Source organism: Dermacentor andersoni, chromosome 9 (assembly GCF_023375885.2).
Source record: "Dermacentor andersoni chromosome 9, qqDerAnde1_hic_scaffold, whole genome shotgun sequence".
Lineage (NCBI taxonomy): Eukaryota > Metazoa > Arthropoda > Arachnida > Ixodida > Ixodidae > Dermacentor > Dermacentor andersoni.
The window spans coordinates 47,686,274-47,703,109 of record NC_092822.1 but is presented as its reverse complement, the minus strand read 5'-3'; the positions used below and the strand labels follow the sequence as shown (position 1 = coordinate 47,703,109).

Here is a 16,836-nt window from a genome sequence, read left to right as displayed (position 1 = left end):
ATGTATCTAAATATTTGTCATACTTCTCTGTGCATGCACCTCTGACATACGTTCTTCCCTCAACAAACATCATACACTGCCTTCGTCCTTGTGATGCAGACACCTAACCGTGACAGGCAACGAGGCTGTGCTCGTGTCTGCGTTGTCCCTTGACTAAGTCAAATGAGGTTCCCATCATTTAGATTCCAACATTGTGTTTGGATCTGCATGTTTTTTGTTAGTGGCTCAATAATGGTCATTCATAATGCACACATTATAGTGACAAATGAGCGAACGAGCGGAGCCCCAGCCTGAAGGCAACATTTCACTACATGGGCTCGTCTTCATCCGAGTAACAAAACCTTTTCTTTTCTTTTTTTTCGAAACATTGACTCCTGCAGCGGAGATGCAAATCTACTAATCCATATCTTCTTTGCACCTGAACAAAACTCGAGGACATAGCTGCCTTTTAAGTCAGCTCTTCTTACCGACTTCGTGTTACAAACATGAAAAAAATCTTCTTTTTTTAAATTATCCCTGTCAGGAGCTGAATGCAGTATCTTCATGTACGTAGAGACAGTAATTGTCCCCTCACAATTCTTGATGTCAAAATTGCTTTTCTGGTTCTAAACGCAGAAAAGATGGCGTAACATCGCGTGGTATGTTGGCACGTTGACGCTGCTTCCAGGATTCTCATGTCAACTCACTGCATTCAAAACACACTTCCTGAGTGCTTTTCGTCATCAGTCAGCAGCACGATGATCTAAATTGCAGAGGTGTCAATTTTCACAAAAGCTTGCAGCAAGGATATGCTTTAACCATTTCCACGTACTTCCATACACATCTGGTTTCATATCTGAGTTGAATATTTTGCAGTCACTTTGCAGTTAACATTGCAAAGAGTTGAAGGTAATGAGCATTATAAATTATGAGGAGTTGCACGAGGATATGGTAGCATCTAAAACAACAACAAAGAGAGAGAGAGAGACAGAGAAAAAAAGGCTTAACAAGATGGCATTGTACTCAGATGGATGTTTGTGAAATGCTTGTCAAAACCAGATAACCAGATGAACAGAAACTGATGTTTCAGCCATGGTCAGGACATAGTCAGAATGCCCAAATGAGCACAAGAACACTTGGCAATATAATGATGCACTTGAGCGTTTGTTTTCATCTTTGCAGCCAGCATTTAGACATTCCAAGGGGGTCCACCAGAATACAAGAAAATTGTAACTGTAACTGAAATTGTATCATAATGAGAATCGGGTTAAGTTTGCGAGAACTCCTGACAGGCATCATTAATAAAATAACAGAAACAAGTTTAACAAAAGCTATTTATTAAACCTCTATATGTTGTGTGTCACAAAACGCCAAGCTTACAACAAGGCCACAAACACAACAGACACAAAAAACCTCTAAAACTCGGTAAACAAATGTCTTTTAAATTTAATAAAGAAACACTTTTTCTAGGTTCTTTAACAGCTGGAATTGTTCTCGGTTATCACAGATATAGATACATGCTGCAGGAACAATTGCATCCTACAATAAGTAGTCCTGTGTCAGGGGCGAGACCACAAGTGGCACGTTTGTTTTATGGAGATCATGTAACTTCTTGGAAAACTGCGCACTTTGTATTATTAAAATTGCCAAAGTGAATAGCTACCTGTATAAATACAATATTGCACTGTTCTGCTTTGGCAACACTTCTTGGCAGTTTGGTTTGTGTCTAAATAGGCATCCTTCAGAATAAATGATCGGTCTTTAAATAACCTATCACTGAGTTGTTCAGCCAGAGTGAAAAACGACTGAAAAGATAAGCTAATTCGATAGCGTGCATGTTAGCCAAAGCAAATGTGCGTCTAACTATATTGGCTAAGTAGTACTACAGTGAAGCATTAAGTTTACAACGGTGCTGCTTTTGTAGACAAATTACTATTCTTTCTACATCTTTCCTAAGACTACCGACCATAACAAATAACACAGAGCCCCCTCAGGCAAACCTAAATACAGAGAAACAACTACGCAAAAACAACACGTGTAAGCAGTGGCACTGTTAACAAGAAAATATGGGCAATCGATTTTTGCGAGTTTCACCATTCTGTTTCTCAATCTTGTGCATAGTTTGGCAACGTCCAGACACTTCAGGCATTGAAACGTTAACAATGTCCCTTGAATACAATGGCATGTGTTGATGCAAACACAATATGCAAATGATACAGTTATTGGCACGCTGTCATCACACACAAGGTAAACAAACTGTTATTGGTATTACCGTACAGCACAGTGTCCCTCAGCACATTAAAAATCACCCTTTAGGATGTCCTCTGCTACAATAAGTAGCCCTGTGTCAGGGGTGAGACCACAGGTGGCAGGTTTGTTTTACAGAGATTGTGTAACTTCTGGGAAAACTGTACCCTCTGTATCGTTCAGCAGGCTCAACTGTTCAGGACCTTTTAGTCTTCCACTGATTCGACGCAGGATGAACGTCTGGCATCATGGACATATTTCCAATGTTCCTTTATCTTCAGCTCAAAGAGAACCTACAGTGGTATTTCTTCCTTTCGTGTTCAGTTTAACAAAGTAGTGTTCAGTTTATTAGTCAATAGAGAAATAACCTGGTAGAAGTCGACAGCTTGTGCTCAAACTCGGCCATCAGTGGCGACCTTTCAAGATTGCAACCAGGAGTTCTCTTGTTATCACGACTCGGACTGTACATATGTCTCTGAGCAGTACACTTAATTCACACACACACACATTAAAAAATGAAACATTCATGGCCAGAGTCAGTAAGGGTGGATTTACTGCTGTCAAAACCACGATAAGAAAGCTACTTCCACCCATACAGTCCCCACCACTGTTATTAGAAGACCATCATCTCTGTTCAACAATGTGTTAAAGAAGTCACTTATGTGGAATCAATTCCACTTCTATAAATGCTCTGACCAGAAACACTCCTTCGATATGTAAATCCGAGCATTAAAATGTATTCTAAAGCGTTCCAAGAATGTTTGTTCAACTATGCAAAGAGTAGCAAAACAACAGCAACAGAACTTGCATAACGTAACCACCAAAAAAGACACTTAAAAGCACAAGACTCTGAGCAAGAAAAAGTTAAAACATATATTCTGGAAAGAAGAAGAAAAAGATACGAGACACCCAAAACAAATTAAGCAGTTAAAGCTTAGCAAACTGAGCACCATAGAAGATGACTAGAAAGCCAGTTCTTGGCAACAGACTTCCGAAACTGCTTGAAACCTAATTTCAACTAAATACCACAAGGCATTGGAAGTCACCCTTGAGCTGGCATCCAGTGTTAGCTGCATAATTACTGTTAAACAATGTTGTAACAAAGTCACATTTAACATGAAAATACTTGTTATATTCAACATTCATTATAAGCTGCTATCAACAAGAAAAGTTACTTCGTTATATAAAAGAATTCATTATATCTGCGTTAATTAAATTGAGGATCAACCGTTTATGCACAGATCTAATGTGCAGGGTTGGGAGTTCTTTCAGCAATTTGAAGAAGAAAAAAAAACAATGTATACAGGATGAATTGACTATCGGCATCCATGACCTTGGAATAGAGATCTTTTCGCACGCTGTACGCTAGCCACATCTTAGTTAACACAAGCAGATCTAGTAGGTATACAAAGTGGCAGCGATCGTGACATGCTAAAACTCTCTAATCATCACTGCGACGCAAACAAGACTATTTCCTTTTGTTCTGAAACAAAATTTACTGCGATAGCTGCCTTCAAAGCAACACTGTGCAAGAACTTCATTTGGACATCAAAGCCATCTCAAGCAAGCAGTTAAAAAAATGTTCCTTTTGTCGTGTAACGCCACATTACATGTATAATGTGATGCGTCATTGACATCGCCTTGATACATGAAAAACGTATCCCCAATCGAAAAATCATTGGGGCACGACACCTGCGAATAAACTAGCTTTCTTTGCTGAAAACATATTGACTGTCAAATGAAAAATTGAAGTGAATACTTCCCCATACAACAACTGCATTGTTCACCTTAATTTCAAGTTGTGTGATGCAGTCACGAGGAAGTCATGTATTTTGTTATTTGTTCAGAATACTTTTGCTGTCATGTATACGCCCATTAAGTGACCTTTCTTATTGTTTTATACTTTGAACTACTAATTGCAATACAAGCATTGTACCATTAAACCCAAGTGTAGTGTAGATCACTGTTAATGATCCAGAAATATCAATAAGGACTCCTTTTACGAGGTTATAAATGCATAAACCACTGCCCATTCTTTAGTTAGGAGCTGCCAAAAAACTCATAACAGGAAGTAGCTCCCATCGTCAGAGCTTACTGGCTTGCACCAGTATATTTTGAGGCTATATGAAGTTTAAAATAATGAATGTATGATCGCACTTCACGATGAAGCAATCTCAAAGATTAGATGCAGACACACGCTACAAGCAATGCTCAACGATTACGTACCACCTCAACGTTGAACACCTCATACGAGCACACGACCCAACCTCAACATAAAAAATTGTACTAACAGTGAAGAACTTCGTTAATATTTCCAAATTTCATTAAGTTGAAGTCTCTATGTTTAAGCAGTAAAAATTAGTTCACTGGCAATATTTCCTTGCAAGAGAATGCACACAAATGATGGGTTCACTGCCGAATGGTGCCCTCCTTGCATTCGTCACGAAAGCTCTAGGTACAGCCGGCCACAAATGTATACGGGACATGGGTTCCATGATACCTGTGAACCTCTGCTTTGTTAAGGCATTATTACTTACAGCGTGAACAAATCAAACATGGAAAAAGAAGAGAGACATAACACGAGTGCCTGTGTTACATTCCTCTTCTTTGTCCGTGTTTGATTTGTTCGAACTGTAAGTAATAATGCAGATGTACCGACCCGCCCAGCTAGCTACTGTACCACTGTTAATGCATGGCATTCCTTTAATGAATCACTGTTTAAATCGCAAGGACTCGCGTCGAAACTTTAAATTTGAGGCTATGAGCCCAGGCAACATGGGAATTCAGTTTTTTCACAAATCCCGTGTCTCATAAACTTTTGTGGGTGCTCGTACGTGCAAGTGAATAGGACAGACATCATTAAATCGAAACTGCAAAACAAGATCAGCTCACTAAAATGCGGAAAAGGGCACACAGTGTTCAGGTGAATTCGAACCAGGAAAAGAAAAAAAGGAAAAACAAAGTGTTTATATATCATGCATATGTAGTTTACGCAAGTTGAGGTTCACTATACTGAGGCTTCACTGCAGCAAAATCCACTAAATACAAACTAAGTGGCAAGTGAGTGCAGTGCAGTAAGTTGAACCCTGAGGCATGATCACAAGTTATCCAAGTACGACTAACGCATCTAACAATTAAAACTAGCAGCGTTTGAAGCGGCAGCAAATTCAGCAATACAGCGTCTTATAACGGCAAGATGCGTTGAGAGTGGGGATACTAGGCACATGCGTGCAAGGCACACTTTAGTACAAGCATCTTCTGCTACATTTATCGCTTTAGAAGGACACATGATGTTCCAGGGTTATCTGTGCAGTTTTGTTTACAAAAGATCCGGTGTGAAGACAAGCACCTCCATGGCTATGATGTGTCATCTGCAATCCATTTTCCATTATTCTTTCGTACTGCTAGACCCACGAATGTGCCATGGACTAAAAGAAAAAAAGATACGTGAAGGGGCTGTTACTGGTGCATATGAGGTTTGTCAGTGAATGACGCGAGCTCACGAATAACAAAAATAGGACACGTACACTCATGAAGCAAATAACGTAGCAGACGATGCTTATGCTGGAGAGTGCTTTGTATGCTTGCATACACTATTGTCAATCTCGCCGCTCCTCACCGTCATAAGGCACTGACATTCCATGCGGTTGACACTCAAACTATATTACTTAAAACTCAGCAGGCTGTACGTGTGACCCACGACATGACAGCCTGTACAAGGGGGTCATAAGAGAAAGACATATGGCAACCATCCTCCAGCTCAGACACTATCGTCATCAAACACTGTGTGCAGCCTGAAACTCTGGTCCAAGCAGTGACAGCAGCGAAGAACTACAGTGGCACAAGGCTGTCACCAACAGGAGTTTGCTGCATGGTGACCAGTGGAACCATTCAATGCACCCGCTACTAAATTGACAGCCGTTGTCATTGGTGACTGCTTCATACAATGTTGAGGTTGTTGAGGTGCCCATTGATAACTGTCACGCGCACTGCAGCCCAACTTCACTTCTGACGTTATCATGTTTACGTTTTAGTGGTACAAGTCACTGACAAGGTGGTTTCTCCACATAGCTTAGTTGCCTGATGGTGGAGCATATGTTAACTTGAAAAATGGAACTGGAGAGGAAAGAAATGTTGTGCTTTTTATGGTCTTAAATATAAAACAAAGTGCAAACCTCGGCTGGCAATTATGGAAAAATGAAGAAAAATTTCGTTACATTCATGAAAATGTTCTGAACACTGTAGAGACAGGTGTAATGGAAGTACTTTAGGAGGCAAACAGAAGCCACGTTTTCGTGAATGAAGCAACAACTCCCGCTCAGCCGTGTAAAGACACAGCCAGTCAGAAGTTGGCTTGTTTTGTACTTGCTGGTGTTATCTAACTCTGTCTGTGCGAGCCTATGTGGTAGTGCCATTTTGAAAAAGCAGACAAGTCAAGTATATTGTGCGAAATCCTTCCTCCATACAGCTCTTCAAAAATCTTTCCATATGCAGAGCCACCTTATCAGTGACTGCTGGGTCACTGCAACGCAAACCTTCCACCAGTGGCCCTGGCCTAATTGGCACTCTTGGTTAAACGTCAACCTTATTGTGGCTGTCTCGTGCACTACTGTCTGTTTTGCAGGAGCAGCTGCAGTCGTCTTCACTGGGCGGAGACTGTGTGGTGAGAGATTCGAGGTGGCTGGCCATGTCATTCTCGAGCGCGCTGGCCTTGAGAATCTCCTCGCGGATCTGCACTCGTGGTACCGGAAGACACTGGTTACGGCGCAGCACCAGCGGAATGCTGCTCGTAGGGTGGAGGAGAAGATAGTAGATCACCTGCATTGACAAATACTATGTAGATACGCTTGTGAAGTGAACCTAGGCCTATGGGGGCATCCGAAGCTCTAAACGTTCAACCCCTGACCCTTGCTTGTGAAGTCGTACTGACTTCCAAGTTAATAGGCAAGAATATAGCATGTTCTTGAATTTCACACCATGCTTTGTGTTTGAGAATGGCAGAACTTTCCATACTCCTCACAAGTAAAGAAGAATGAAAGCTGAAATTTTGATTCCTACGCTGCTTCAAAGAGGTGCTAAAGAGAAATAGCATGTCAGGCTGGAAGATCATGGTAATGAGAAATTAAGGTAATGTATGGTCATGATTACAAGGCAATGCGTGCACACAAACAGCTATGTGCGCTGGTCTTTTTCTTGTCGTATAGGCGACCTTCTTGAGTGCATGTGCTATGATGTTACCAAGACAGGCTAGAGTGGCACAATGTTAAATCAGAACTAAACTGCCATTTCTTAAGCAAAAGCAAGAGAAATCTTAAATGAAGCCTGAAATTTACTTGTTTTCCATACAAAAAATTGCAAATCTGACGAAGTCATTGTGTGTTGTCAAAAGCTTTAGCAACACACATTTTGGGTTGATATGGTTCCACACAAGATGATAGAATTATGAATTTACTTCCTATTTAAATGCAATGAAATTGTGTCTTTCTTAACATTCAGTTATTACATTGCATGTAAACATGGAATGTGCTTGCATACGTAACCTATCCCCTCTTCAACAGTCAACAGCTAGCTAGCCTCAACCAGTCAACGCTGCAATACATTTGATGTTGTGCTGAGCTTCGGGAATTCAAAGATAGTTTTGCCACCTGTATTTCATATTCACAACTTTACTTGCATGCTGAGCCTTTGTTCTTAGTAGAAGAGCTACAGTGGAACCTCGTACATACGTTCCGAAAGAAAAGGAGAGAAAGAATGTAATAACCAAGAAAACATACAATCCGAGGTCACTAATAAGTTCGGCAGACTCAACTGCAGTTGACATCTACATAATGCAAAGCATTGCATGAATAATTGCAGTATCGTACAACTACGGGGTGCTCGCTGAGCTGGGTGAGGCCTGAGTGGCCCTAGTTGCGCGTCGTCATTTTCTTACAGTGTAATATTTCAAGATGGCAGCAGGAAACCGAAACCAAACCGAGGTGGGCAAACACTGGAATACGAGCGAAACACGACGCTCCCTTCACACTGTCTGCAGGAGGAAACGGCAGCAGGTTTGGGTTATTGCCAATTAAAAGTGTGCAGTATGCGTCGAACAGCACTACGCCACGCACACCGTGACACAGGTACGTGAAGATGCTCATCACAATAGGGAAGGCGACGATAGCTGTGAATATTTGACCTGCAAGAATATTTGCTGGCACCAGAAAAGGGAACTGAGTCAGCGCTGGCATTTTCATTTGTGTATGAAACGGGACTGTATCAACGAGGTTCTACTGTATTTGCTACTTGAGAACTGTAACCTACGTTTGTAGTTTCACTTGTAACATTATTCTAAGCACATGTGCCTCCTTCTCCACAAAACCACACACACACACACACACTTACCATGAAGGTGATGCCAAGAAAAAAGCAGAGCGTTCCACCGAGCACTGCAGGAACCTTGTACCAGATGTCCTGTGGACTGTATACATAGAAGACACCAAGCAGGACGCTGTTCTCAATGAAGGTGCCCACGTAGAAGGCAGACATGCGAAACCGAGTTGGAGTGTCCACTGGGTTTAGGTAGCAGAAGATGAACACCACACCGAGCACCAGGTTGTACACAAGCTCCTCCACCCTGCAATATTAGGTGCAGAATTCTTAAACAAAAGGGGAAGATCTACACCACAGCCCACGAGAGTCACCACTGCAGATAGCTACTGCAGACAGATGCCAACTCAGAACAGAATATTTAGAGTGCGGCTCTTAGGCACCCATTCCTGGGTTGAGCATCGGCATAACTGTGCGAATGCACTCATGCTGCTGCTCGTGCATTCGTCATCATCTTCTACCACAGTTGGCTCCGCTGCCGCTCATCATGCTAGCGGTGCCATACTGCCCCTCCCTCTTTGAAGGCGCTGACAGCCAGTCGGTGCGGTGATTTTAGTAGGAAATTCTTCGCCTCAATATACCGCTCACGCCTTCGTTGTCATCGTCCTCCACAGCTGGCTCTGGCGCCGCTTATCATGTTAGCGTTCCACGGTGATTTCAGTCTCAAATTCTTAGCCTCAATATATTGTGAAATGAAAACACGTATAAAGCTGAGCTCAAATTTTGCATTTGGGAGTATCGTAATCGTCGGAAATTTTTTTTTTTACTGCATATACAAAGGATGAGTATTCTCAGGTATGAACCAATATCTAGCTCAGTCATCCACTGTGCTACAAGCAGCAGCACTAGGCATAACACGCGCTCCGATATTTCCAAAGCAGTTCAAGATGCCTCCAAAAGAGGCCGCACCTGTAACAAACAGAGCGCTGGAAGAACTGCGAGGTCCCTTCAGCTCTAACCTACCGTGTGTCTAAGTTATCTCTTAGCATGAAACAAACACTTTGAGGCTTCTACAAAGATAATCTAACAATGCTGACAGGTTCAAAGTTTTCCTTCAGTACCTCGTGCAAGTAACCCAGTAGTTCCGGCAAGGAAAACACCTAGAACATTTTGAGTAATCGTTTTATGCCTAAAGGAAACAGAATATATACAAAGGGCAGGCCAAGATTCCAGCTGCCCTGACCTGTTCTCGTAGAACTGTGTCTTCATGGAGATGATCCAGGCAGACATGATCAGCCAGCGAAAGCCGCAGACGAGGAACATGTAGAGTGGGAACAGAGAAGCGAACAGCCCCAGGGCCAGCACTCGAGGCACGATGACAAAGAGGCGCCAGAGGAAGTAGACGGCCGCACCGCGCCACCGCATGTTCGCCTTGTCCTCGATGACCAGCCGCAGCGACTTGTTGTACGAGGCCAGGGACCAGGCCACTGACACCAGGGATGTCACGATGGACACGTTCTGTGCCACCACTAATGGAGAGAGGTTAACTGTGTGTGAGGACAGTGAGGCACCTAGCATGGAGAGCTGCAACGTCATTACTTCAGGCTGTTCCCATGTGTGCCATAACCGCACTCAAACACAGTATAAATGAGACATGGATGCAAGGAAAGGACATAAATGCACAACAATGTATGTAAGCTCCTATTCTTGATACTCACTTTCACTAAACTGGAATCTAATCATGACTGTGTCAACAAGCAAAATGTTGGTTCAGGCTAATTATCATGTTAAACTTGCATGCAAAACAAAACACACATGCATAATTAATATAACACTTCGATTTTTATTACAGCATAGGACAGATAACAACGCAAAATGACAAGCAAAAATGCTGTGCCTGTAGTTTTGTGCTGTCTGCCCTATCCTGCACAAAAATATGTCAATGAATTCATAGGGCAACCCTTGAGTGTTCCAGTAAGCACACCACACTGGTCATACCAGTGTAACATACACAAAACAAGTGAAAAATGATGAAGTAGACAGTGCGTGCATGGATTAGTGGGTAAAGGGAGCGAGATCTAAATATGTGTTGAACACAATAGTCTGGAGCATGGGTGCTGGCTCGGACTGTTACAGTAGTGTTTAGTATCAGAAGGATCTGCACACTTCAATATAGGTTAACGGACTGCAAAATAAACATAGTTCTGCTATAAGCTTCCTTTAAGAAGCCCTGTAAAAACAACCTCGCAGTGCCGCTGGTTTCCATGGCCTCTCATACGTGAGGGGGCAGTGACACAACGACAATTTCAAACCAACACATACACCCATTTAGGCCTATTAAACGTGATACACACCACCCTATACTCATACAAATGCCCCCTATGTGGAGACTAGGCCTCCTTCTACCACACTACATGGCTATGCTTAGTATACAGGGTGTCCCACATAACTTGAGCCAAGAATTTAAAAATGAAAGGCACATCGGAAGTGAATTGAACTGAACGCATACTATTCGCAATAGCCTATAGTAACTCAGACAATTTTTTGTTTTCCCCATAACTCGCTAATTAATTAAGTTTAATTACCCAACTTTTTAATTATTGGCTGAGGAGCCCAAGTATGATACGCATATTTGTAGAGCACCTTCAGAAACCTCCGATCGAGTTGTTTCCTTTACGATACATCTCACACAGTCCTTTCCTCCGGTTTGCAAAGAAACTCCGCGAAATACTAAAAAAGTCATGTGACGGAGCACTTGTGCAGTGGTATCGTGCTGCTCTGAAGCATGCGTTCAGTGAACAAGGTCGGCTCCCATCGGATGATGGCGAAAATACATGCTGCTGGCCGAGTGCTGCCGATGAGATAAGAATGCCCTGCCACTTCCTCGTCACCAGTCATGATGCAGCTGACCTTGCTCACCGAACACACACTTGAGAGCAGCACAATACCACTGCGCAAATGCTCCGTCACGTGGCTTTTTTCATTTTTCGCTGGCTTTCTTTGCAACCCGGAAAAATGGACTACGTGAGACGTATCGTAAAGGAAACAACTCTATCGGTGGTTTCTGAAGGTGCTCTACAAATCTGCATATCATACTTGAGGTCCTCAGCCAATAATTAAAAAGTTGGGTAATTAAACTTATTAGTGAGTTATGTGGAAAACAAAAATTTTCTGAGTTACTATAGGCTATTGTGAATCGTATGCGTTCACTTCGATTCGCTTCCGACGTGTCTTTCATTTTTAAATTCTTGGCTCAAGTTATGTGGGACACCCTGTACACAGGTAGTTCTGTAAATTTCTAACCCCACACCCGAGCAGTGAGAGGCTGTGCTGTTTAGCTCAGACCCGTGTGAGCAGTGACAGCTCATGTGGTGGGCCCAGAAGACAGCGAAAGCCATAGGTGCACTGGACTGGACTGAAAGCCCCTTCTCATGTAAGCAGGAAGAGACTTGTTCTTTTAAAGAAGCAGTTGTTTTATGATCCAATAACTATTCTTTACTCCTCCTCCACCTTGGCATGTTTCCAAACAAAGGACAAAAAAACCCCACATCTCTGGGGACCAACTGACTTGTCCAAAAGTCTTCCTCCTGATGCGGATAGTCCCTGGCAAGGATGCAGATCTGCAGAATCAGCTGCGGCGTGGCCTCCATAAAGCACTCAAAGAGGCGCAGCATGCTGGCGTCGACGTCTTCCTCCGCGCTCCGTCTGTAGAATTCGCGCTGCTCCGACTTGCTGCGGGCGCTCTTAAGGCCATAGATGAGAGCGTCCACATATCTGCATTCACATATCAAGTTCAACCGTGCTGCCCACGCTGTAGCCGCAATAAGCAAAGCAAGAATATCAGTTGTCCATAGGAAAGTTTGTGAGTGCTTATAGTTCATATACGTTCTCAGCAGGGGCTGATCCAGAGAGGGGCACTGGGGGCCCAAGCCACCTCTGAGAATGCCGGCACATTGGCGTTGACAGTGCTAACCATGCAGCAGGATCCACCCCTGGTTCCCAGTCAATGTTATGTTCACAGTAAACATATATGTTCGCAGTGAATTGGACCAAGTCTTTATGAAAGGAAAAAGTGTAAAGGAAATGAAAAAAAATCTACCTAGGAGTGGCACTAAGTTATAAAGGAAACCCAACCCATATGGGCTCTCTTAAAAATAGAAGCCCATACCCAACTTGCACATATGGACACCAGCTATCTGACTGAGCAGTATAAGCAGAACACTGCACCGATGACAGTTTCAAAACACACAACTCATGTCGTTCATTGAGTGACGTGCCATCCTTGCAGCACAGCATCGCATACATGCTGATTTCGTATAAAAACAAAAGTTAGGTCACTGACAAGGGGCGGAAGTGCAAGCTTCATTGAGAAGAAATAAGGGTAGCATGTCTGTATGTAGCACCTTGTGTGACAAATGTCTTGACAACGTCTTCTCTATCTGGATTTGCATAATTTGCATTTGGTGCACCCATGTATATACTATGATACTTGTAACACCACCTTTTTCTCCATCTCTTACAGCACTAGAGGCAGTGACTGAAGCTTATAGAAAAGGTTGGGACCTTGAGCCTGTGACGAATTTTGACTATGATAGAAAGCCTGTATTGCTGCTGCTGCTGCTGCTGCTGCTACCGCAGATATGTGCCAATCTAGCATTAGCACCACCGGTAACAATGTGAAAAAGTCAAAAATACTACAAGCACTCCACGAACAACTGCTACTAGGACAAGAGGGACACACAAAAGTCAGACAAAGCGCATCAGTGGTGGTACAACAACAGCAGAAGCACTAAACATCCTGCTGAACTTGGGATGTCTTGTTGATTTGGATTATGTGTATATTGTCATTGAAAATAGGAACAGCAAGAAACCCGACCAAATGAAAAGAAAACAGTTCTGCTACATAGGTAACAAGGCAACATCGGTGGCTAAGCATTCAAATGCAATTAGAGGGCAATTAAGTAACATTCTAAGCTTTTATGCGCCAGAACCACAATCTGATTATGAGGTATACTGTAGTGGGGGACACTGGATTAATTTTGACCACTTGGGTTTCTTTAACTTGCATCCAATGCATGGTACACGGGCGTTTTTGCATTTTGCTGCCATCAAAATGCAGCGGCCATGGCTCGGATTCGATCCCATGCAATCGGGCTTTCCAATGCAACGCCAAAACCGCCACGGCTTTGAGCAGGGGGTGTGGAGCAGGCATAGGCGGAAAGTTTTCATTTTTACAAGAGGTGAGGGGGGGGGGTCAGGGTCTGAAAAATTTTTGTGTGCCCTCCAAGAATTGTTCGCTGAACTGACGGCCTTATATGAGTATTTACAAGACCTCATAGTAGGAGACAGTTCAATTTGACAGCCTGAGTCCCCTCGCACCACCAAGAGACTGGCATCTCTCAGATGAGCCATGCGACAAGCGGATTCAGTTAAACACGTCAGTGAGATATATGTCTTCTGTGTGTATGAGGCTGCAGAAATACACATTCATAAAAAAAGCCACGTAACGTGTCGTTAAAGTTTTTTATACAAAAAGATACAATCAAGAAATCTTTCCCTGACAAGAGGTCAGTTGAGAACATACAAGACAATGTATATAAAGATTACACAATATATAAAATTTCCTCAATACAACTTATGACTAGAATTATTAGCATAAAGCCATGCGACTCCATAATTCAATAGTTTAGTTACTTGTCAAAGTGTATGTTATGCCATTGGTTTCATTTATTTTGACCCCCTTCAACCCCCTTCTCTCCACTCGCAGTAAAACTTCGGTGCGGGCTTGAGCCCTGGAGCTCCCCCGTAATCAGTGGCTATGGAAGCAGGAGTCAGTTGATAAATCAATGACATAAACTGCTCACATTAAAGCAACAAATACATTGTACATGTTCAATTGCAATTATGTGTTAAAGATTATAAATGAAAATATGCTGAAAGCTTTGCATTGCTTTCAATGCGTGTAGCTCTAGCACAGCATTCGAACAACACACTTGTTAGCAAAAAAGCACATCAATACCAGCAATGTAACAACATAGCTAGTATAGTGTTCAACGAAAAGTTCGGCAGCACGTTACACTTCTGGAACGCGTGAAGGCAGAAGTGTGCTGCATACTTGGTAATGCGCCGTCTCGCATCGTCGCATTGCTGCTTTCGCGGTTCAGCTTCTTCGGCTTGTTTTCAATGCTTAGCTGCAGCTTCGCGGGCTCGTATAGCAGGGTCAGACTTACGGCAACGACGTTTCTCTTTGACTTTACGTTGCATCCTCTCAGCAGAGGATTTAAACGTATGCTGTTCTGTGTGTTGTATGGGTGATTTCAATGAATATGTGCACTGTTCACTTCACTTTACAGAGTGCTTGTAGCCTCAGCCTAATGGGGCTAGGGCCATTGAGAAAGTCAAGTGTCGTTTTTTTTTTTTTTTTTACAACTCGACTAGACGCCACATTTCTGTACATTGAATGCATGATTCCAATGAATGTATGCACTGTACGCTTCACTTTGCTGAGTGCTTGTAGCCTTTGTATTACGAGAGGAATGAGCCATTACATTTTTTGCTTGCTTAGGACGAGTCATTGCTGATGATGATAGTTTTTGGACCACTGGACTGGTCGACATGTTTTTTTCAAGGCCATCAGGGGTATAAGCCACTTACGGCGTGCACCTTAATAATTGTGGCAATATACAGTGTCAACACCTACCAATTCTCTCTCATGACAGCTTATGTACCTGCACATGAACCTATCCATGCATTCCTCATCACGAGTGAAATTCACAGATAATGGCGATCATCCTGAATGATCACCTGACGGTAACAGTTTCAATAAACGAGCAAAAGATAAGGGTATGCTTTCAAACGCGGCAGTCGCACGGCCACACTGATAAGGTTTATCATGGCGCTTCCTGCATTGTGCAAGGACGTGGTTTATCACACTCTACACACAGTGAAACAACCTATAAATAGTACGTTCTCTTGTTTTCCAGTTTACTAAATATTTCGACCTCATATCTCTTAAGGCCTTCGCCCGGCACATTCACCAAACACGAGCGTTTCTGATGGATGAACTTCCAGTGCCACAAAAAGGTTTTGCCAGGTGCATAGAACAGAAAGATTCGCTCACCTGACGACTTGTCCCAGTTGTAGCAAGTGAAAGGCAGTCCTCACGAACCACTGAAGCTTGGACGGGTGCTTCTGGTGCTGCTTGAGATCTAGCAAATACCACCTAAAGCTAAAGCCCATCATGATCGTTGCGGGCACCATGATAAAGGCGACTGTCAACCCAAAATACCAATAACTGCCGTCCTTGTAGTGTCGGTACGCAACCCAGATGTCCGAGCCGGTGTCGAACAGAAAGCTGCCCACCGAACAAAGCACGCACAGCCCGTCGAGAATCGTGTACTTGCGCTGCTTGAACGCCGTCCGCACCGACGGCTTGACGATCACGGCTGCGGGCTCGCACTTGCAATTCGAGCCTGTCGATCCATTGGCCCGCGGGCCAGTCGAAACGTCCGTCTTTTCTGAAGCTGACATCACTGTCGCCGCACCGAGGTTCAGCGGTTGCCATTTAGAGCCGGCAACGATATGCGATACCACTCAATGTTTTAATGCTGCAGCTCACAAGCGCGGAGCAACAGACCGCACATAGTGACCCAGTGGCACGGCAAAGGCTCAGCGCTCAGCGGGTCATCTATAACAACAACGCGACACTGCACACCGCACAGCAGGCACACACATCCTTTTCGTCCTCGGCTGAGCGTGACGTTTGACCGGAGCCCTTGTGACGTACCCAGCAGGGAGCCGCAACGAGCCAGCAGCAGGCTAGGCTCTCCTCTCTCCACCTGCTTTTTATAACGCCGCTCGATCCTTGCCTGTTGCGCGAAGAGCGCTTTTGTTCTCTTCACGCCTCAGCGACAGTTGACTGATGGCTAGCTACATGTTCCGAACGCTTTGAACTGCCACGAACGACGGAATGCAGAGTGAGCTGCGACAAGGGCGTCAACTTTTGATGCATGCTTTTCTTCACGGCAGTTTCTGTTTCGGTTTCTCCGCATTCCGCATCTCTTTCCGGCTACCGTAGATACGCACCAGCGGATCGCGAGCGCCGCCCATCTAGACTCGAAAGAGACGGACGACTGGACGACTGCTGCTAGGACAAGTTTCAGGAATCCAACGGAACGCGTTTTCGTTTCACGCTATCGTCTCTGGCCTTGACGAGTGCAACTCCCGACATCAGCCGGCGGTCGAGGGCAAAAGGAACTGGAGCAAAAGGTTGTCTCCGGCACCGGAAGTACACTCACCTTG

At 43.7% G+C, this 16,836-nt stretch overlaps 1 protein-coding gene across 1 annotated transcript; it reads right to left on the bottom strand.

Annotated features, from left to right (window-relative positions):
* Positions 1–1,295: 1,295 nt before the first annotated feature.
* On the bottom strand, positions 1,296–16,479 carry LOC126528001 (XK-related protein 6-like). Its single transcript, XM_050175842.2, has 5 exons — positions 15,656–16,479; positions 12,104–12,309; positions 9,779–10,064; positions 8,611–8,842; positions 1,296–7,044 (listed from the first exon to the last, which is right to left on the bottom strand). Exons 1-5 carry the CDS (start codon positions 16,063–16,065, stop codon positions 6,799–6,801), a joined length of 1,380 nt encoding a protein of 459 aa, XP_050031799.1. The 5' UTR covers positions 16,066–16,479; the 3' UTR covers positions 1,296–6,798.
* Between the last annotated feature and the right edge of the window lie 357 nt (positions 16,480–16,836).